At 44.2% G+C, this 22,156-nt stretch overlaps 1 protein-coding gene across 5 annotated transcripts in view; it reads right to left on the reverse strand.

Annotated features, from left to right (window-relative positions):
- The window catches only part of Atxn2 (ataxin 2), a 98,899-nt gene that overhangs the window by 39,968 nt on the left and 36,775 nt on the right, over window positions 1-22,156 (reverse strand). For all 5 annotated transcript variants that reach the window (XM_028765881.1, XM_028765884.1, XM_028765882.1 and 2 more), the window contains one exon: window positions 1,313-1,437. In XM_028765881.1, coding sequence (XP_028621714.1) covers window positions 1,313-1,437 — 125 coding nt within the window. The remainder of the gene's footprint in view (window positions 1-1,312; window positions 1,438-22,156) is intronic.

Consider the following 22,156-nt stretch of genomic DNA (forward strand, 5'->3'; position numbering starts at 1 on the left):
CTTGGAGAAGACACTACTTCCTGTATCACTATGCCTTAGACAGTACAGTTGGTTCTCTGTTCACAGCAGAGGTCCTTTGCTCGGTCAACCTTTATTCATGGCACTCCATAACGTTAAGTCTCTATGCTGAAGAGGACTGAGGAGATGGCTCAATTGTTATTAGCACTGGCTGCTTTTCCAAAAGACCCAGGTACAATTCCCAGTACCCAAATGGAAATTTACGGTTGTCTTTAACTCCAGTTCTAGCGGATCTGACACACCCTTCTGGCCTCTCCAGACATCAGGTACAGATGCACAGACATATACAATATGCCCATACACATTAAATAAATTTTTAATTAAAGAAAATATAATAAGCTCTATGCTCTATCAAAGTTTACTAAGGTTAGATTTGTAAATAGGATGCCAAGAGAAAACAAAAAATAATAGATGATAAATGGGCATTTCAGAAGCAAGTTTCTGCCGGGTGGTGGTGGCGCACGCCTTTAATCCCAGCACTTGGGAGGCAGAGGCAGGCGGATTTCTGAGTTTGAGGCCAGCCTGGTCTACAGAGTGAGTTCCAGGACAGCCAGGGCTACACAGAGAAACCCTGTCTCGAAAAAAAACAGAAGCAAGTTTCTATAGAGAATGATACTAATTTTAAGTTCAAAAAATTTAGGCAATGCTTTAATTTTAATGTAACCTAAGTATTTATCTTTTATGATTGCTATTTTTCGTCCACAATCTGGTTGTGTAGCTAGCCTCAAACTTGCTATGTAGACCTATCTGTCTCTGCCTCCTGGTATTAAAGGCAGGTAACATGACACCTAGCTGACTTGGGGTTTGTTTGTTGTCTTGTCTGGGTCTTCCATAGCTCAGGCTAGCCTCAAACTTTCTCTTTAGTGGAATCTGATCTTGAACTCTTAACCCTTCTACTTCTACCACCGAGTGCTGATGTCACAGCTGCCACACCCAACCTGAAACTATCTTAATGATAATGCTTGCTCAAACAAAAAGGCCAGCTTGACCTCATTTCTAAGGAAGTCAACATACAATTAAACACTACCTGCTTGAGGCTGCTTATTTTGCTGGTATTCAAAACAAAACAGGCTGCCATCTTGTAACTGTTGATTTCCTGAAGTAAACTGATCATCACAAGGACGTGATTTATGAGTGCTCAGACCCCCAGTCAAGGAGAAACTCTTTCCTTCTTTTACTCTTTACCAACTGCCCAGAGACAGTGCTGCTCTACATGTGTTCCCTATGACAGACACATGTTGACATTGAGAGCTGGGGTGGCAGAGCACACTGAGGAGTCGCTGAGGGCACTCACCACATCATTCTCCAGAGCCTCCAGCTCCTCACTGGCTGTGAGCTCCCCTGCATCCCAGGGCTCCAGGTCCTTCTCCTTGTGCTCGCCATTCACTTTAGCGCTGAGAGCAGAGTCAGTAAAAGCATCTGTAAGAACAACAGGCAGGCGACACTAAGTATCTATAGCCAGATACACACTAGTTGTCTTGTTTCTGTGTTGAGACAGTGTCTTACTATGTAGCCCTAGATGGCCTGAAATATAATATGTAGTCCAGGCTAGCCTTGAACTTGTAGCACTCCTTCCTGAACACACCTTCCCAGAGCTGGAATAGTGCCTGCCATGTGTGACTAGGCAGGATGGTTTTAACTTTCTAAGCTTAGGTCTCCGTGCAGGGTCAGTATCCAAACTTATCTCCTGACAATACATGTATTAAAAAAGACCATTCCTAAGGAATCTGTCTCTTTCCAAAACATTTCCTCAACATCACCTTAAGAAGTTCAGATTCAAGTGGGGCAATGGTGTTCCACACCTTTAGTCCCAGCACTCAGGAGGCAGAGGCAGAGGCAGGCAGATCTCTAAGTTCAAGGCCAGCCTGGTCTACAGAGTAAGTTCTAGGACAGCCAGGGCTACATACATACAAAAACCCTGTCTCAGAAAACCAAAACAGAAGCTGTTCAAATTCTGCAGTGCTGCCTGTCTCCGGCAGGCTCATGGGTACTTCTAGTAACCTAAGCTCACTGACATGCACCCACTGCCACTCCCTCTAATACCCCTTGAGGAGTCTACCTTATGAAAATGTTTGGCACCTACATGTTCAGCTGATCTTCCGCTCTACAGCTGGGAGTTAAAGAGCTAAAGAGCAACAGGAATGCTCACGGTCGCACACCTAACACAGTGATGCTTCTGACCTGCTCTGCCAGAGACCACAAGCTCCCAAACTCTTGTACCCTGACCCTTACCACAAGTGGCTACAAAGAGCAGGAGAATAAAATATCATTAAGATGTAGAATTATGCCGGGCGGTGGTGGTGCACACATTTAATCCCAGCACTTGGGAGGCAGAGGCAGGCAGATTTCTGAGTTCGAGGCCAGCCTGGTCTACAGAGTGAGTTCCAGGACAGCCAGGGCTACACAGAGAAACCCTGTCTCGTAAAAACCAAAAAAAAAAAAAAAAAAAAAAGATGTAGAATTATCCCACAAAAGTGACTACTCAAGGGGGTCGATCTGGCACTGCTATGTGTTAGTAGCCCCAAGGATCAGGGGATTGCCAACATAAGATATGGGGGTGGAAATTTGTAACCAGAGCATTGCACGGCTAGCTATCCCTAACCACCTGTCATCCCAAATCATGGGCATATAGACATGAATATGCACCATGCTTATGAGCTGCCTGCCTCACCAGCAGATGTCTCCTGCTACTATCAACTGTAAGACCAAAGTGTGCACACAGGGAGCCCCTCAGATCAACAGGAGGCTACTGTACTTGGGATAAAGCTTTCCGCAGGACAAGATGCTGCTCAACTCCCAACAGCCCACCAACAAGAAGCCACAGAGAGCCCTAAGTAGCAAGCCTCATTACTTCCTGCTTGACTCAAACTCAGTTCTACATCATGACGCTGGAGAGGTGGCCCTGCTCCTGCAGAAGATCTGGGTTCAGTTCTTAGCACCTATACCAGGAGACTCACAACCACCTGTAACTTCAATTCCAGGAGATCTGACGCCCTCTTCTGGCTTCTGTAGGCACCTGCCCTCAGATGAAGATGATTTACTCATGTATATTTTCAGGAAGAGGAGAGATTCCAACAATAATAGCAAATCTAGTTTTTCCAAAGCACAAATTTAAGTGAATAAGACATCTACATAAATACAAACTCAGCATAAAAAACCCTCACATTCTCATTCGGGAAGTTAAAAGTTAAAGCTGGGAGCTGAGCCCCCAAACTGGGAGGCGTAAATCGGAGGTTCACTGCTGCACAATACTTACAATAAGACCCTACCTTAAAAACAGAGAAGGAGAGCGAGCAAGCCAGAGACACAGACAGAAAAAGGAACAAAGAAAAGGAAGAAGAAATGATAAAAGTTAAAAGCATAGAAGACTGTCCCACAGTCACATAAATTATATTCCTTTTTTGAAGACAGAACTTTATCACATAAATACTCCAGTACGGCGCCCTACAACTCTGAGGTCATCCACCTTCAGACTCAGGGAACATAGATGTACACCACAGCTGGCCTAATGGACCTTTTCTTGTTCTGGGGAAGCTGTATAAAAATGTAGGCAGGTGTAGGGATGAACCAAAGGCTTCTCTCAAAAGTACCACTGTGGGGGTTGGGGGAGAGGGGATCGAGGGGGGAAACCAAACCAAACAAAACAAAAACCTCACAAAAAACAACCCACAAACTTTCACCTACAATTTTGTGTTCTGATCCTGAGCAGGGTAAGACAGCAATCTATTCAGGAGATAGCTCGGGAGGAATGAGTAGGCCAAAAGAATTCCCAGAATCAGGTTCCCACTGCTGTCTACAATGCAGGCTGCATTAAGAGGGCATTTTTATTCAGTCTGCTTTATTTTTCCTACTCCATGCATAAAGAAAGAGAACTCACGCACTGTAACTGAGTGCTTACATACAACCAGGAATGTGTTTTGGGGTGTTTTTCCCTCTCTAGAGGTAGGATTTCGCTGTGTAGCCTGTGTAAGCCTATAACTTGATCTGTAGACCAGGGTGGCCTTGAACTCAAAGATCTAATTGCCTCTTGTCTCCTAAGTGCTGAGATTAATGGCATGTGTTACTACCATCCATCTGAGTTTGTTCTTGAGATTGGAGCTCATTCTGTAACAGCCTAGAAATGACCTGAAACTCAGTATGTGGCCTAGACTAAGGTGTAATATATGGCAATTCTCCTGCCTCAGCATGCCAATGCTCAGATTATAAGCATGTGCCACCATGTCTGGTTAATCAGAAGCTGAAGGAGGATCAGCTTGAATAGAATAGACAGAGACCGGGACTGGCTGAGAGGCAGAATGCATGGCTGTTATGCTCAAGGCCCTACTTTCAAGCCTCGGCATCACAAGTATACAGAGTACACAGGCAAGTGTAATGCCATACAAATGACACCTCTTTTCTGTTTAAAAATACCAAAGCACACTGTGTATAATGGCACAATGCCTGCCATCCCCAGTATGTATCCAGTGAGGACTGGAGGGACAGAAGTTAAAAGTCATGCTCAGCTACATAAAAATCTCCAAGCCAGCCTGTGATAAGTAAGATCTTGTCCCCCAAACAAACAAATCTTAAAGGGATTGGAGAGATGCCTCAAGCAGTTAACAGTAGCACATACTGCTCTTCAGATAACCCAAACCCAAATCCCAACACCAATGCTGGACAGCTCACAACCACCTGTTAAGTCCAGCTGTAGGGATCCCACACCTATGATCCACGTAGGCTCGCATGAGCATGTGCACATACCACACATATACATAACTCAAAACTAAAGCCAGGAGGTGGTGGGACATGATGTTAATCCCAGCACTCAGGAGATGGAGGCAGAGGCAAGTGAAATCTCTGTGAATTTGAGGCCAACCTGGTCTACAGAGCTAATTCCACAACAGCCAAGGCCACACAAACTGTCATGGGATGTTTCCCCTTTCCCTGAAGTGTGGTCGAGGTGAGAGAGTGCACAGAGTTTATCAGGTCCTCCCCATTCCCAGATAAAATACCCCATAATCCAAAATCCAAAAATCAGGCAGAAAACTGTCACAGGAAGCTTGCTAAAAAGGCTTCTATGACTTACCATAAAAAATGCTTGTTATTTCATTTTTCCCAGCATGGCCATTAATGGGGGAGGAGAACACAGGGGAAAGCCAGAGTAAAAATCCTAGCTCCAGAATTTGGGGTGGAAAGGTCTTTCTAATCTCACTGGGGCCTCCAAATGTTAATACTGAGATTCAAAAGAGGAAAACCAGTTCCACGCCTTTGAGCCAAATTTGAAGGAAGCTTTATTTAAATACTGACTAGGAGTGACTTTGGTCAGGACCACTCCTTGTAATTCCCAGTTGAGTGACCCTTGAGATAGGACAAACCCATATGGCTACTGTATTTTTCCATGTGGCTCTGTACAATCTCCAGAATTCTAGGAAGTTACCTGGTCCTTGGGTGGGGTTTACAGGGTTACCTTTGGAGCTGGAGAGATGGCTCAGCAGTTAAGAGCACTGACTGCTCTTCCAGAGGTTCTGAGTTCAATTCCCAGCAACCACATGGTGGCTCACAACCATCCATAATGACATCTAATGCCTTCTTCTGGTGTTCCTGAAGGCAGCTACAGTGCACTCACATACATTAAATTAACTAATTAATTAGATAAAATAATCAAATATATCTTAAAATAAAACAACAACAATCAAGAAAACAAACACAGGAAGGCAGAAGAACAGAAGAACAGCGCTGTAGAGATTATGATGGCTGTTGTCCTATGGAAGGGGCTACACACGATGGTGAAGGGTAATGTACCTCGTGGGGGACTTCTCTGCTGGAAACAAAACAAACAGGCTATCTGAAAACCTAATCTCTGCCACACATGTCACTAAAAACTTACATCTGATGCATCAAGTCCCTGCCCACAACACAGTGCATGCCAGAAACACACAGCTCTGTTCTACATGCCAGCACAGTGCAGCAGCACCTGTTTTGTCTGAAAAAAAAAACAAAACAAACAAACAAAAAAAACAATAGCAAATACTATCCATTCTGAATGACTAAGCTCACTGAACAAAACACAGTTACTATTTACCTGACTAGATGTCAGGAGACGGTTTGTTTTACACACTATAGAAATCATCAAACACATAAGCACAAAACGCAGGGCTCTGAGGAGCCCCATCATAGTCAGTCAACAGCGGGTCCTTCAACTGGAAATTTTAAAGCAGAGAAATAGAAACAACTATGGTATTAAAATAAAACCAAGCCCCAGGCTATCCTTGACTCTCACTGAGGCGGGTGGAACAGGAAGCCAGGCTTCTCTGGGAACAAAACTGAGGTCCAGCTCATCTTTAAAGATCACTGCACTAATGGAAACTCTTACTGGCCACCTGGACTCACTAGCGGATGGAGACATCCCCCTAGCAAACAATACTGGTGACACCGATGTGTCCCAACTTTCTGGGGAGCAGGACAGGAATCACAGCAAAAAACAGAAACTAAGAGCCACCCCAAATATCAAGTTTAAACAGAAAGTCAAAGGTAACAAACTTCCTGCCATAATATAACAGGATGTTACATTTTCAGAGGATCACGTCTGTCTCCAGAACACTGACACCCACAGGGACTCGCTAACTCACTGGTGCCTGCAAAAGGGTTGTTTCCCCAGCATGCTCTAGAAGAGGTGTGTATGAGTGATCTTTAGGGATCTTGCAATCCTAGAACTCCAAACTAGGAAGCAGCTAGGCTACTTCTATGCATTCCTTCACAGTGGATACACTGAATGTACAGTTGTAGTTTAAAGGTCACCCACACATGCATAAATGCACTGAGGAAAAATTTAACCCTCAAACAGCTATGCACACTTATGCTATGATGCTTCTTAGTAAAGAAAGAATTACATGTGCTGGGCTTACTTTTCAAATCTAACACTTTAAAGTTTGTTTTTATTGTCTAAAGTGTATTATGGGGGCTGGAGAAATGGCTCAGCAGTTAAGAGCACTTGCTGTTCTTGCAGAGGATGTGGGTTTGATTCCCAGCACCGAGGAGGCAGCCCACAATCTTCTGTTAACTCCAGTTATAGGGATCTAAACACCCTCTCCTGGCCTCTATGGGTACTAGCCATGTACATGCTGTGTATAGAGGCATGCAAGCAAAAGCATATACATATAAAACAAAACATTAAATACGCCCATTTAAAAGGTGTATCAAGATGACTAGAAATGATCTGCTATCACAAAAATATGCTTAAATATCATACTACCAAAAAATAACATTTTTAGATTTCTTATGTTTCCCAGAACTGAATGGTAAATAAAGTGTAATCTTTGTCTGCAACGGTATGCCTATATAAAAAAAAATAATAAATCACAGATTTTGGTTTGGTTCCAAGGATTAAGAAATCATCTGGAGGAATGATTATGCAATAAGGACTAAAGAGGGACACATCTTTATTTCTGTAAACAGAAAACTGTTATGGCTTAGGACAGCTAGCTATACCCGCAGCAGGCCACTGCTTCTCCAACTATCTCCTCAGGCCCCAGAAGTCAGGAGCAAGAGCTGTCTTGAGCTCCAGGAAAACATCATTCTCCTCAGCCCACAGAAACCATGCCAACTCCAACAACTACAACCCAGAAAATTATTGAGGCTAATTTAACAAACTAATAATAAAATGCCAAGCTGAAGAGTGACTCGTGTGAGCACTAAAAGTAGTGTGAGCAAAAAAAGCTGAGAGGAGTCTGAAGAGGCAAGGTTTGATTTGTTTTGAAAGCCTGCCTGTCACTCTCTGGAGTATATATGGGCTTTCTGTAGAGAGCAAACCCAAGGAGAAATAGGGGAAACACGATAACCTCAAGAAGGCCATCAATGCTGGAGGGGAACAGAAGAAGTCTACTGCAAATGCCCTAAAGCATACAAAGTCGCCAGCTGTGGGAGCCACATGCCTTTAAGGTGTGGTGGTAGGATGTCTTTGAATTCAAGGCCAGCCAGAGCTACACAGTGAGACCCTGTCTTTTAAAAAAAAAATCTGAGTATCTTTTTTTAGGACTAGTACTTGTTTCTCTTTCAGAGGACCTGGGTTCAAGTCCCAGCACCCATATAGAGACAGTCATCTGAAACTAGTTCCAGGTATTATCAATGCCCTCTTCTGACCTCAAGAACACAAGGTATGCACACGCAGGCAAACTCATACATGTAAAATACATCCATAAAAAGTTTAAATCAACTTACTACACTGGCACAGTAAAAAGACACCACAGCTCTGAATAGAACAAGCACAGGGTGCAACAAAGTATAATCAGAAATTCATTTATCTTTTGTGTGTGTGTGTGTGTGTGTGTGTGTGTGTGTGTGTGTTTCGAGACAGGGTTTCTCTGTGTAGCTCTGGCTGTCCTGGAACTCACTCTGTAGACCAGGCTGGCCTCAAACTCAGAAATCCACCTGCCTCTGCTTCCCAAGTGCTGGGATTAAAGGTGTGCGCCACCACTGCCTGGCTTCATTTATCATTTTAAAAAGATGTTAATTTTCTATGTTTGAGTGTCTTGCCCACATACGTGCTTGCTGCACCTGCAGAGCCCACAGGAGGACATCAAATCCCCTGGAACTGGAGTTAGAGCAGGACAAAGGGGGATTTGAGTAGTGAGAGCAGACCTGGGCTTTCTCAAGATGAACAAGTGCTCTTAACCCCTCAGCCTCCTCCACAGCTTCACACACCCTGACTTCTGTGTTAGCTAACTTTCAGGAAAGGCACTAAGCTACTTTGCTAGGAGGACAGTCTCTCTAACAGATGCTTGACGTGACATATCCACACATCGATAGCTAAGTTAAAATCCGCCATAAGCGAAATCAGTTTCAGGGTTTGAGAGGGAAGCACAGCACTGAAGAGTCTGTTTCTCTTTCAGAAGGCTGAGGCAGATCCCAGCACCCACAAAGACACCCACAACCTCTTGTAACTTCAGCTCCAGAGGAGCCAATGCTCTCTTCTGGCCTCCATAGGAACCCACACATGTAGCAGACACACAAATAAATCATATATGCAGATATGAAGTTAAAAAAAAAAGAGCCCAGTCTGATCTACTTAGTGAGTTCCAGGACAGCAGGGACTGCACACATACCCTATCTCAAAATCAAGTCAAATAAGATAAGGTAAATACCTAGGTGTGATGACACAGACCTTTAATTCCGGCACTTGGGAGGCAGAGAGGCAGAGGCAGATAGATTGCTATGAGTTTGAGGGTAGCCTGGTCTATATATAGCATGTTCCAGGCTAGCCTGGGCTAGATAATGAGACCTTGTTTCAGATAAACAAAACCATAAGCATACAAACCACAAAAGCACAGGAATAAAAATCTTCACGTGCTAAACTTTCATGGGTAAGGAACCAAAGAAAAACAGATGAATGGGACTGGGGGGGATGTAATTTTTGCTAAAGCCAAAAAAACTAATTTAAAAAGCTGGGAACGTTCAAGGCCAGCTTGGTCTACAGAGTGAATTCCAGGAAAGCCACAGAGAAGTGCTGTTTAGAGAAATCAAAACTCAAAAAAAGAGGAGCCGGAGAGATGGCTCAGTGGCTAAGAGCACTGACTGCTCTTCCAGAGGTTCTGAGTTCAATTCCCACCAACCACATGGTGGCTCACAACCATCTGTAATGAGATCTGATGCCCTCTTCTGGTGAAGGCAGGTATAGTGTACTCTTATAAATAAAATAAGTAAATAGTTCTTTAAAAATAAAATAAAATTTAAAAAAAGAACAAATGAAGGAAAGAAGGGGGAAAAAGAGAAACTCTTGATAGCATGGTATCCCAACACTTAGACAGGAGGCAGAAGTAGGCCAGTCTGGTATACATAGCAAGTTCAAACTAACCAGGAATTCATAGAGACCCTATATCAAATACGTAATTTCAAGAAGAAGAGAGAAGGGGGGCAGAAAAGAAGGGAGAAGAAAAAAGATGAACTAATAATTGCAGGGCACGGCAGTGAGCCATATCCCAGAACCTGACGGCAGCAGGGAAGAAACTGGAGCCCTAGGTTACCCTAGACTATACAGCATAGATATATTCCCAAAGAAAGAACTTCAAAACAACAAGCTTCAAACGACTAATTTCTTAAAATGATACACATGAAATCAAATTTTGTAGCAGACACAAAGAACACCGGGGAAATGACACTTAGTTATGCAGAAATAGACAGGATTACAGCTGTACAGATTCAAACGGGATAGCTTCTGACAGCTCCAGGGTTTGTCTCGATAATGAACTGACTACATTAAGAAATACCATTGTGGTATAAGTATCTCTGTACAAGTGTGCAAGTCCATTTCCAGAGAGAGTTCTCTCCTGAGGACTGGAGGCTAGCCAGTTAACCCCTTGATGCAGTTACAGTATGATGGCATGGCCCAAAGGTGATGCTGAGTTAGAGGTAGTAGCTCACGGGCTCATTTAAGTCCTTGACTTGTATGTTGCCCTGGTTGGTCCCTTTTGCTTTCCTTCTGCCTCCTAGAGGTGAGGCACTCAGCCACCACACAACCTACTGTTCTTCAAAACTCATGGAACCAACGAACCACATCCTGTAGGCTCTGAAACCATGAGTCAGGCTAAAGAATCCCCTGTAAACTGCTTCTATCAGGTCCATCGTAGCAAAAAGAAACCAACCAAAACACATGGGGAGAAATTGTGGGTCCGTCTCTTGCCAAATTCCATTCACAACCTAACCATGAGGAAAATGACTTGAGCCTTGGCTTACAACATAATAATATTGGCCAGAACAACACTTTCTCTTTTATTGTGATCCCACAATGAAGAGATAAGAACTCTAGGAAAAAAACGACCAGAAGGGTTGGTGGAGACATCAGACCTTGGTCTGGAATACTAGCTTCCAAAGTTCAGAGCCGGGGCTGGGACACGGTTCGTGGTGAAGAGCACCTAACACACTTCCAGAGGCATGAGCTCGGCTCCACGTCTACATCTGACAGCTTCACAATCTCCTCTAAGTCTAGCTCCGGGAGATCCCACACTGGCCTCATACAGGAACACAAACATACACACAATACATCCAAAAATAAAAAGAATATTCTTTTAAAAAAAGGCATAGCTGGACAGCAGCAGCATTGCACTCCGAACACAGGGAAGGCAGCCTAAGGAAGCGCCGCCTGGGCAGTGTGCTTGCTCTAAGGAAACAGGGAGCCTTCTGCAGCTGCCACCTGAGGGAGTTCAAAGAACCATAGATGGTGGCGCACGCCTTTAATCCCAGCACTTGGGAGGCAGAGGCAGGTGGATTTCTGAGTTCGAGGCCAGCCTGGTCTACAGAGTGAGTTCCAGGACAGCCAGGGCTACACAGAGAAACCCTGTCTCGAAAAACCAAAAAAAAAAAAAAAAAAAAACCAAAAACCCATAGATCCTATAAGCTTATGGCCAGAAGCAAAACAACCGACACCAACCAAATCATTTTATCCACAATAAAATAAAAATAAGGTACACTTTAAGCTTATGAATTTCTACGGCAGGTGGTGGGTGCAGGTGAACATTCACACCCTGGAGCATATCTCTCCATCTACTGTGCAGTCTCAGGGACTGAACTCAGGCCCTCAGCCTTGGTACTATATGCCTGAGTACTATCTACCAGCTGAGCCGTCTTCTCATCTCCCATATTACTCTTTATAGGACTTGATGTGGGAACCATTTTAAAGTGTCTGGAAAGAATCAATCTGAAAGAGCAAACACCAATGCTGTTTTCTTTAAAAAATACAATTTACTACTTCAAAGTGTCTTGGTTCCAATCATAGATCACAGAGCATCCTAAAGGAAAGCCGAGGTAGGAATTCAAGGCAAGAGCTTGAAGCAGACACCTTGATGGAATGCCGCCTGCCGCTCTGCTTCCGGCTCACAGTCTGCTAGCCTTACACAGCCCAGCCACCTGTCCAGAGATCGCACCTTCACAGAGAGGGATGGATCCTCCTCCAATCAGCAATTAAAAACATGTGGGGCTGGAGAGATGGCTCAGCAGTTAAAAGCACTGACTGCTCTTCAGAGGTCCTGAGTTCAATTCCCAGCAACCACATGGTGGCTCACAACCATCTGTAATAGGATCTGATGCCCTCTTCTGGTGTGTCTGAAGACAGCTACAGTGTACTCATATACATAAAATAAATAAATAATTTTTTTAAATGCCCCATAGAGATGTCCAAGAGCCAAACTGATGGAAAATATTCTTAACTAAGGGTCCTTCTTCCCAATATGTCAACCAACCAAGCACATGCACATAAGGCTCTTCTCTCTCAAATAATTTAAATGCCAGGTATGCTGTAGCATATGTCTGCACCTCACTGCTGTCTTACACTATACTGTGCTGGAATTATGGGAAACAGAAAGCTAATCTCTCCGAACTGCCAACTGATACTGCTGGCCAATGACATGCTTGTCTAGATGTGAAGCCTTACCTTTACTGTGCGCACACAGACTGAGACATGAATTGAGTCTGTCGGGGTTTTCTATTCTCTGTCACTACAATATTGAACTCTACAGCACTGGCGAGGCATGTCCTCCCTGTTGTTATGGGAGATAATATTTTCCTCTTCTCTTTGTTAATACATGGAAGTACAGGACCTATTAGCATCACATCAATATAAAAAATGATGCTCTTCTCTATAGAAATCATAGGATCACTGAGAACTGACCACACACTACAATATTAAATATTTCAATTAAAAGCATTATGAAATCTTCAATTTACCAAATCTACTTTAATAATGTTGTTGTTGTTTTATTTTGAGACAGGATTTCTCCGTGGAGCCCTGGCTGTCCTGGAACTCACTCTGTAGACCAGGCTGGCTGGCCTCAAACTCAGAAATCCGCCTGCCTCTGCCTCCCAAGTGCTGGGAATAAAGGCGTGTGTCACCACTGCTCGGCAATAATGTTTTCATTTATTTAGTATTATTGTTTTTTGCAAGGCTGGGCACTGCACCCAGTCAGAGAAAGGAGAGCGGATAGTGCTGAGCTACCAAAGTCCTGTCTGTCATACAGACACCGTTTGGCTGGACCTTCCAGCACTGAGCAGGCTGTGGTGGTAATGGACCCCTGGGAATGTCCATGGTAGTGGAGTCAGGATCAGAAGCCCAAGATCATCCCTGGCTACACAGCAAATAGCCTGGATTATAGGAGAGCCTGTGGGGATGGGGGACCAGACACAGATACACACACCCCAATAAGATGGCTCAGTGGTTAAAGGTACCAGCCACCACACGATACAATTTTTATTGCTGCAGGGCATTCACATAATAGAGAATTGGTTCCCACACGCTGTCCTCTGACATCTATACAGATGCCATAGCACCCAGGCCCATGTACATAATTGATAAATGTAAACTTTTCTAAAATGAAATATGTAATAAACCAATCAGGCCACCTTACTTTTACTAGTACTAAACAGCAGTCTTCATCCTCCTGCCTTGGCTCCTGGTCAGTATTACAGGAAAGCACTGCCAGGCCCAGGAAAACCCCTTTCTTGTTTTCAATGCTCTGACCTGCTGCTACACAGCAGGGTCTACACCTGCCAACATTCCACCACCCCACCCCCGCCCCCGAGAAAGGGGGTCCTCCCAGACCAGTAAACAAAAGGTCATGTGAGGATGGGACACGCCAGGCCTGATGTCAGTCCTCGCCTGCTGCTAATGGATCTTGATGCAGACCCCTCAGCTACTTCTCTGGCCCGGTGTCTGCCTGAGTGCTGCCATGCTCCCCACCATGATGATAGCGAACGGACTAAACTTCTGAAATGATACGGAAACTACAATTAAATGTCACTTTCTTTTATAAGAACTGCCACGATCATGGTGTCTTTTCAGAGACAGGACATTACTACGACAGTTAGACACGGGGAAGAGACGGGGGTGAGGACTTGCAAGACCCCCGAGGCCTACTAACAGTAGACAAACAAGTACAGAGCTGTAAGGGACTGACAAGCGGGACTGCTTGTGAGCTACACAGAAAGCCCCAGGGCTGTAGTATTCACGTCACTGCCCACGTTGGGGTGGCTTTCTGGGGTGGAGCTGCTTTTTTGAGTTATCGCTAATCCTTTTAAGTACTTCTCACTCCTAGGAACCACAAAGAAATTCATTAGTTCATGAACCTCACAGTGCTGTGACCGTCATTACCATGGTCTGTTGATGTGTGTCATGTCACCCCAAAAGTCTGTCACACAACATCTGGGCATATGCACGAAAAATACACAAGACAACTTCTGTATTTTCTGAATGTCTGAAAGTAACTTTAGCAAATCCTTTCCATTTGTGTGACTGTTCCCACAAGTGTCTGTATTTGTCTAGAGTGGTATTTAAATGCAGAAGTTTGTCTTTAGTTCCATAGAGTGAGGAAGCTTCACAAAGGTTCTCAAACAAACCCCGAAGAGATCCCTACATTTCCCTGTGCTGTCCTGAGCCATAAGCAGAGTGACAAGAACATAGCAAGACATTTGTAGCTTTTGAGCACTCCAGCCATCTTTGGCTAGTTTCATTTACTTTAGGGGTGTATGAGTGTGAGCACGTGTACAGAGGTGCACACTCCTACACTGGCCAACAGGCAGCACCATGTCACTCCTCCTCATCAGTGACCCAACCTCTTCCTCTGAAGCAGAGTCCCTACCTACATCTGGGACTTGGTGTTTTCTCCACTAGGCTGGAGGCCAGCAAAGTCCAGCAATCTTTCTCTCTCACCCTACAGTGCTGGGCCACACCTGGCTTGTTACACTGGTGAAGGGATCCAGACTGAGGTCTTTGTGGTGGTGCAACATGCACTCACTGAGTCATCTCCCCAGGCCTAATTTCCTGGTCTTCATATACAATTGTGGTTCTTTAAAAATGTTTTAGAATACTAAGTACCACACATTCGATGACATCAGGGGCCCACGTGCTATGTGCCAAGCAAGACACCGGTAGATAATGAGAACTTCTTAAAGATTAAAGCCAAACAAACAAACAACAGACACAGTGCCCGTGCCTATAATCCTACTACTGAGGAGGCTCAGACAAAGAATTGCAAAGAGTTCACAGAAAAATCAAGAATAGCCTAGGCTACAGAGTGAGGCCTTTTCTAAGAAAAATAAAATAAAAAAATACATTACTCAGATTCAAGACCTCAGACTTAATGAAAAAAACATCACCCTTATACAACCTGGCCTAAGAGTAGTTGCACAGGCACCGGGGAGGGGTTCACACGAGCCATGAGGCCAGGAGAGCACAAGCATGTAAGAGAGTAGTGTAAAGGAGGGAGGAACAAGCCAGGAATGAGTCACAAAGGATACGATCTATTCCGGAAAGCAGATGAAGAAACTGGTAAATCTAAACCGCTTCAAATGTGGCACGAGAGTCTGAAAGAGCCCAAAAACAGGGTCCTGTAAAACAGAGGCTCCATGTGGCTTCAGAGAGGACTGTGTGTATGGGGAAGGGGAGCTCTTTGTAGGGAAAGGGGACTTGAGTATTTGCAGGCAGAATTGAAGGAATCAGTAGCATGAAGAGTGTAGAGTGCAGAAACAAGTGGTATAAATGCCCAAGACAATGGCCCATGGCTAATAAGCTGAGTTCAACACCCAGTGGCTTCTACACAGACACACACACACAGACACACACACACACACACACACACACACACACAAACACTTAAAATAAGTAAATGCCAAATGAAAGATTGGGGAGGGGTGGGAATGCTGTGGGGAAACAAATGGAGAAGTGAGTTTAGTTGTTCCTTCCACAAAGCCAGAGAAAAGAGAATCACCTTTGCAGAGGAGGGGTAAGCGGTAGGTAGTTGCAGTTACTCCAGAGGTCATTCCCAATAAACCACTTGCTCATTACTTCTTACTGCACGTGGTGTCCAGTAAGCGCAAGGGATTGTCTAGACCACTTCCTTCCATTCGAGTGGCCATGAACAAGAAGTTGGATGAGATGATCCATGTAACACAGGAGGCAAGCAAGCATCAGTGCTGGAGCTGAGATTAGACATAAACCATGCTCTGCTATCGCACCACACTACAGCAGCATGTAGCTCTTTTAAAACATAGTCTGAACAGCTCCAATGCAGAAGGAAGAATGATTTTTAGCTAAGGGGTAGCAAGTTTCCCTGTCAAAGGCCAGATGAGGTATATATGCAAGGCCTGCTGTCTGTTATTAAGACTGACCTCCAGCTCGACAGGACAGCAGCTGCAGCCAACCCAGGAATGAAGAAACACAGTGCTGTTACAATCCAACTCTCTGTGTTACTGTGTCCATCTGCTGACCTGCTATCCTGGCTGGCTGAGACCACACAAAGGCACAAAGCAGTAAAGCGGCAGCATGAGAGACAAGCAAGAGAGAAGCCATATAAATCCAACACCCAGGGAGGCCATCAAAACAAAGGGCACAATACAAACACAAGACCACTAATCACTAGGGACTGGGGAGCAGGCAGTGGCAGCTGATGGTTACCATGTAAGAGGACCTCTGGGGAGGCGGGGGGGGGGGGGGGGGGCCCGCGCAAAGGGAAGATCAGGAAAACAGAACAACAAAAATGCAAATTAGGCAGGCACACTGGAAAAAAACAGATCGAGAGATGCATACAAGTCCCATTCCAAGACAACCAGCACATGGTCTAAAAGTAGGTGGCAAAAGAAGAAAAGATGAAGGCAGAGGGCAGGCACAGTGGTAAAACATTTGCAGAGCAAGCATGAAGACCTGAGTTTGAACCCTAGGACCCATGAAGTACTGTACAACTGTCATTTTAGCGCTAGAGATGCAGACAGAAAAACCCTTGGGGTGCACTGGCCACCCACTCTAGCCAATCAGTGAGCACCAGCTTCAGGAAGAAACCCTGTTCCAAAAATAAGATAGGACATGACTGAGGAAACCATACGCCTTTAATCCCAGCATTCAGAAGGCAGAGGCAGGCAGATCTCGGAGTTCGGGGCCAGCCTAGTCTTCATAAGTTCTAGGACATAAGAGATTCTGTCTCAAAAACAAAAAGAAGAAAAAAAGAGGTAGGGGACAAAACCTTATCCAACATCTACTTCTGACTCACACATACACAGAGGCCCACAAGCACACACAGATGGTACACACACAGGAAAGTGCTCTAGGGCCAAAGGACGGCTCACGGGTAACAGTACTTACCTCGTACACATAAGGATCCGAAAGTGAATCTCAAGAACCCAGCTAAGAGCTGGACACATAGCATCTGCTTTTGTGGACCCTAAGCTCCTCTAAAGGAGACATGAGAGTGAAGACAGCATCCCTTAAGCTCACACTTGCAGCTAGTCTGCTGAATACAGCAGAAAAGCTATAAAGAAACCAATTAAGACTGAGCATCTTCTAGGCTGCACATACAGAAAAAGCAAGTGTGCCCCCCCCCCATCTGTTTGCATCAGAACCCTAGCAAGAAAAGACCACAGTGCTGGAGAGATGGCACGCACTGCCTTTCCAGGACCCACTTCATGGCTATTAACAGTCTCTACCTCCAGTTCCATGGGATTCGACACCCTTTCCTGGACACTGTGGACACTGTACACAGACAGACACACATACATGCAGGCAAACGCTAATACACATAAATAAACATAAAAGTATAAAAGTCCTTTAAAAATAAAAACAAACCTAAAACATTGTATTTTTTAAAAAGTTAACTTTGCAACACCAGCTGCCCTTTCCAGCAATGATTGACGATGATCACCTGTACTCTCACCCCTGGGAGAAGGGAGGCAGGACGCTCAGGAGCTGAGGACCAGCTTCCTCTACAGAAGCTATTCCAAAGCCACCTGTCTACACATTCATGAAAGAAAATCTCAAGACCTGTTCTATCTAAATGTGAGTTAGAGGGACTCAGTGTGGGGAAGATACCTCTATTCAGTCCATAAACCATACTGGCCCATAACTTAGGGATATTTCTAAGCCTTTCATCTATCTGTAAAGACGGATGAATATGGGGTTGGAGAGATGCTTTAGTTAAGAACACTAGCGGCTCTATCAGAGGACTCCTGTTCAAATCACAGTACACACATGGCAGCTAACAACTGCCTCCAACTCTAGTTCCAGGGTATCCAATGCCCTGTCCTGGCCTCCTTGGGCTCCAAGCACACACACGATACAGATATATATATATACACATATATACACATGTGTGTGTATATATATATATATGTATATATATATATATACATGTGTATATATATATATACACATGTATATATATATATATACACACACACACACATATACACACGTGTGTGTGTGTGTGTATGTGGAGGGCAAAAACCCATGCACATTAAAATTATTTTTTAAAAAAATTTACTTATTTTATACATATGAGTGCTTTATCTGCATGTACACATACATGTCAGAAGAGGGCATCACATCCCATTACAGATAGTTGTGAGTCACCATGTGGTTGCTGGGAATTTAACTTAGGAAGAGTAGCCAGTGATATTAACAGCCTTCATAAAAATTATTTTTAGGCCGGGCGGTGGTGGCGCATGCCTTTAATCCCAGCACTTGGGAGTCAGAGGCAGGCGGATTTCTGAGTTGGAGGCCAGCCTGGTCTACAGAGTGAGTTCCAGGACAGCCAGGGCTATGCAGAGAAACCCTGTCTCAAAAAAAAAAAAAAAAAAAAATTAAAAATAGGAGCTGAGGAAGATAGCTCAGTGTTTAACAGAGTTTTTCAGTGTGTAGCCCTGGCTGTCCTGTAACTCACTCTATAGACCAGGTTGGCCTCATACTCAGATCTGTCTGCCTCTGAATCGCTAGTGCTGGAACAATGACTGTTAAGATATGTTGAAATCAAGCCTCCACAAGGTTCAGCAGGTAAAGGTATGTGCCACCAAACCTGGTCACTTGAATTGGAACCTCAGGAACCACATGGGAGTAGGAGAGAACAGGCCTCCACAAGTTGTCCTCTGAGCTCCGCTTGTACATCAGGGTATGCGCACACACATGCATATACATGTAATAAGGTTTTTTAAAAAATATTATTTATTTAATGTATACCAGTAAACTGTCACTGTGTTCAGACACACCAGAAGAGGACATAAGATCTCATTACAGATGGTTGTGAGCCACCTTGTGGTTACTGGGAATTGAACTCAGGACCTCTGGAAGAGCATTCGGTGCTCTTAACTGCTGAGCCATCACTCCAGCCCATGTAATAAGTTTTAAAACAACAAACTGACATAAATAAAGTATGTTTCAGGGTTCAAAAGCCATACTGACTTTACTTGTGGTTTAGCTAGCAGAGAGTGGTGAGTCCTGCCTGATCTACATAGTGAGACTGTCTCTCAGAAAAAATATTTTCTTTTTCCCTACAAAAGCCAGACATGAAAAGAAAAAAATAAAAAATAAAAAATAAAGGTTAAAGGAACCTGAGCCATATGTGTACTTTACATTGCCTGCAATGGCTTTGTTTTGCGTTGGTTTTATTGTTGTTTTGAAACAGGGTCTTGTTATTTATACCAGTCTGACCTAGAACTCCATAGATAGCCCGATATGGCCTTAAACGTCTGACCTTCTTCCTGCCACCGCGTCTGTAAAAAGAGGGCTACAAGGTCTGCCCCATGCTCTAACCTTTCCTTTACCTGTGGTTATATCCTTAGTGTTAACAGGCAGCTGAGCCCCACGGAGCTCATCACTACAGTACAGTGCGAAGGACAGATGTGAGTTAGGGTTCAGAACTGGGCTCTGTTAGCACGTGACCACACACTAAGATGCATCTGTTTTCTTACCCAGTAACAACTAGATAAAAAGCATGCCCACTTTAGAAAACTGTGATGACAGTAACAACTTTATAGAAAGCACAGCAGGCCCTGACCTGAGGGCTAGAGACGGTAAGTGCTGCTGTAAGACAGTAAGTGCTGCTGTAGTTACAGAGAGACCTGCACACACTGGATGGCTCACAACCGCTTTTAACTCCAGGTCTAGAGGATCCAATACCCTCCATAAGCACGTATACTGATTTACAGAATTTAAAACTAAAGAATTTTTTTTAGAGTCTCCACTATATAACCTTGGCTATCCTCACTCACTATGTGGACCAAGCTGGCCTTGAACTTGGAAAGATCTGCCTAGCTCTGTTTCTGCCTCCCATGGGCTAAAGGAGAGACCACAATTCTCAGCTGGTTTTTACCTTTCAAACAAGAATTTAAATTGTTTTATTTTACATGTATAGCTTATGTTGGGAGACAGTGTGCATGTGTGCAGGGGTCAGAGGACAACTTGTAGAATTGGTTCTCTTCTCTTCGACCATGTGGAACCCAGGGATTGAACTCTGGGCTTGCAGCAAACATTTTTACTTTTGAGCCATCTAATCAGTCCTTAAAGTACTGCCAGCTTCAACACGATTGTTCCATGACTTTCCCCCTTCCCCACTGGTGACTGACCCTAGGATCTCACGCATACCACTCAAACACTTTTCCCAGTGGTGTTGCTGGGATTTTTTGCTTTTTATTTTTTTAAATAAAAATTTGGGGCGGGGGGATGTATCTCAGTCAGGGTTTCATTGCTGTGAAGAGACATCATGACCAAGGCAACATTTCATTGGGGCTGGCTTACAGGTTCAGAGGTTCAGTCCATTATCATGGTGGGAAGCACAGCAGAGTCCAGGCAGACACGGTGCAGAAGGAGCGGAGAGTTCTACATCTTCATCTGAAGGCTGCTAGGAAAAGGCTGGCTTCCAGGCAGCTAAGACGAGGACCTTAAAGCCCACGCCCACAGTGACATACTTCCTCCAAAAAGGCCACACCCATTCCAAGGTGGTCACACCTCCAAAGAGTGCCACTTCTGGGACCAAGCATATTCAAACCATCACAGGGTGTGTGTGTGTGTGTGTGTGTGTGTGTGTGTGTACATGTTTTGCCTATATGTTTATCTGTGCATGGTTGGTCCTCAAGGGTTGTCAGCTCTCCTAGAAGTTACAGGCAGTTTCAAGCCCTTCTGTGGGGACAGAGACCCAACCCCGGTTCCTCAGGAAGAGCAGCTGCTGCTCTTAACCACTGCGCTATTGCTCCAGCCCTGTCCATTGTTGGTTTTGAGTTTTTGTTTTTATCGTTTTTGTTTTTTTTAAATAAGATCTCACTGGCTTGAACTCATGGCAGTCTCCTGCCTCAGTATCCTGAATGCTGGAATAACAAGTGGAGTCACCATGCCTAGCTAACAACCTCAAGATTCTGACAGTGGTGTTAAAGAAAAATAATGAAAACAGCTTCGAAGCTCCAGGGGGAAATTCATCTCCTTCTGCATTCAGGAAGCTTTAATGTCAAACTACCACCGATCAGTCAATCTCTCATCAAGGTCTACCATATCTGTGTATCAGCAAAATCTTTACAAGATAATGGTTAACTCTGAGACCAAAAAAGAAAACCCAACTACTATGAGTTAAGGAAAGAAAGCATGAGCCTTCGAGACTCAGAGCTAAGCCACTCCTCAGGACTAGAGGCCCAGGGCTCAGTCCTCATAGACCTCGAATGCCCAGAACCACAAGCATGCTGGTTTGGGGGGGCTGAGGGGAAAGTTGCTTGCTTCTGTCTGTGCATCATGTGAGTGCAGTGTCCACGGAGGCCAGAAGAGGGTATTGTATCTCTGAAACTGGAGTTGCAGATGGTTATGAGCTACCATTTTGGGTGTTAGGAATCAAAATCAGGTCCTCTGGAGTAGCAGCCAGTACTCTTTTTTTTTTTTTTTTTTTTTTAAACTTTATTTATTTATTTATTATAAGTACACTGTAGCTGTCTTCAGACACCCCACAAGAGGGCATCAGATCTCATTGCAGATGGTTGTGAGCCACCATGTGGTTGCTGGGATTTGAACTCATGACCTCTGGAAGAGCAGTCAGTGCTCTTAACCACTGAGCCATCTCACCAGCCCCCGCAGCCAGTACTCTTAAATTCTGAGTTACTTTCCACTCTACAAGCTGATTTTTGTAGATTAGAATATACCAAACGGAGAACTGATTGTTTGAAAAACATCCCTAAGTATCTAACTATAACTAGCAAGCACTGGTTCAACTCTATCTTCTTTTACTCCAAGAAACTAAAAGGCCGTGCAGTAAATCTCTAATATAGACTACTCCTTTTAATGTAGCATTGATTACCTTAATTTATTGGATCAATGAGACATGACAGATTAATAACTGAATCTTCTACACATAAGCAGCATTCTCATTGCAACACTTCA

Source organism: Grammomys surdaster, unplaced genomic scaffold (genome assembly GCF_004785775.1).
Source record: "Grammomys surdaster isolate TR1022 unplaced genomic scaffold, NIH_TR_1.0 166, whole genome shotgun sequence".
NCBI lineage: Eukaryota > Metazoa > Chordata > Mammalia > Rodentia > Muridae > Grammomys > Grammomys surdaster.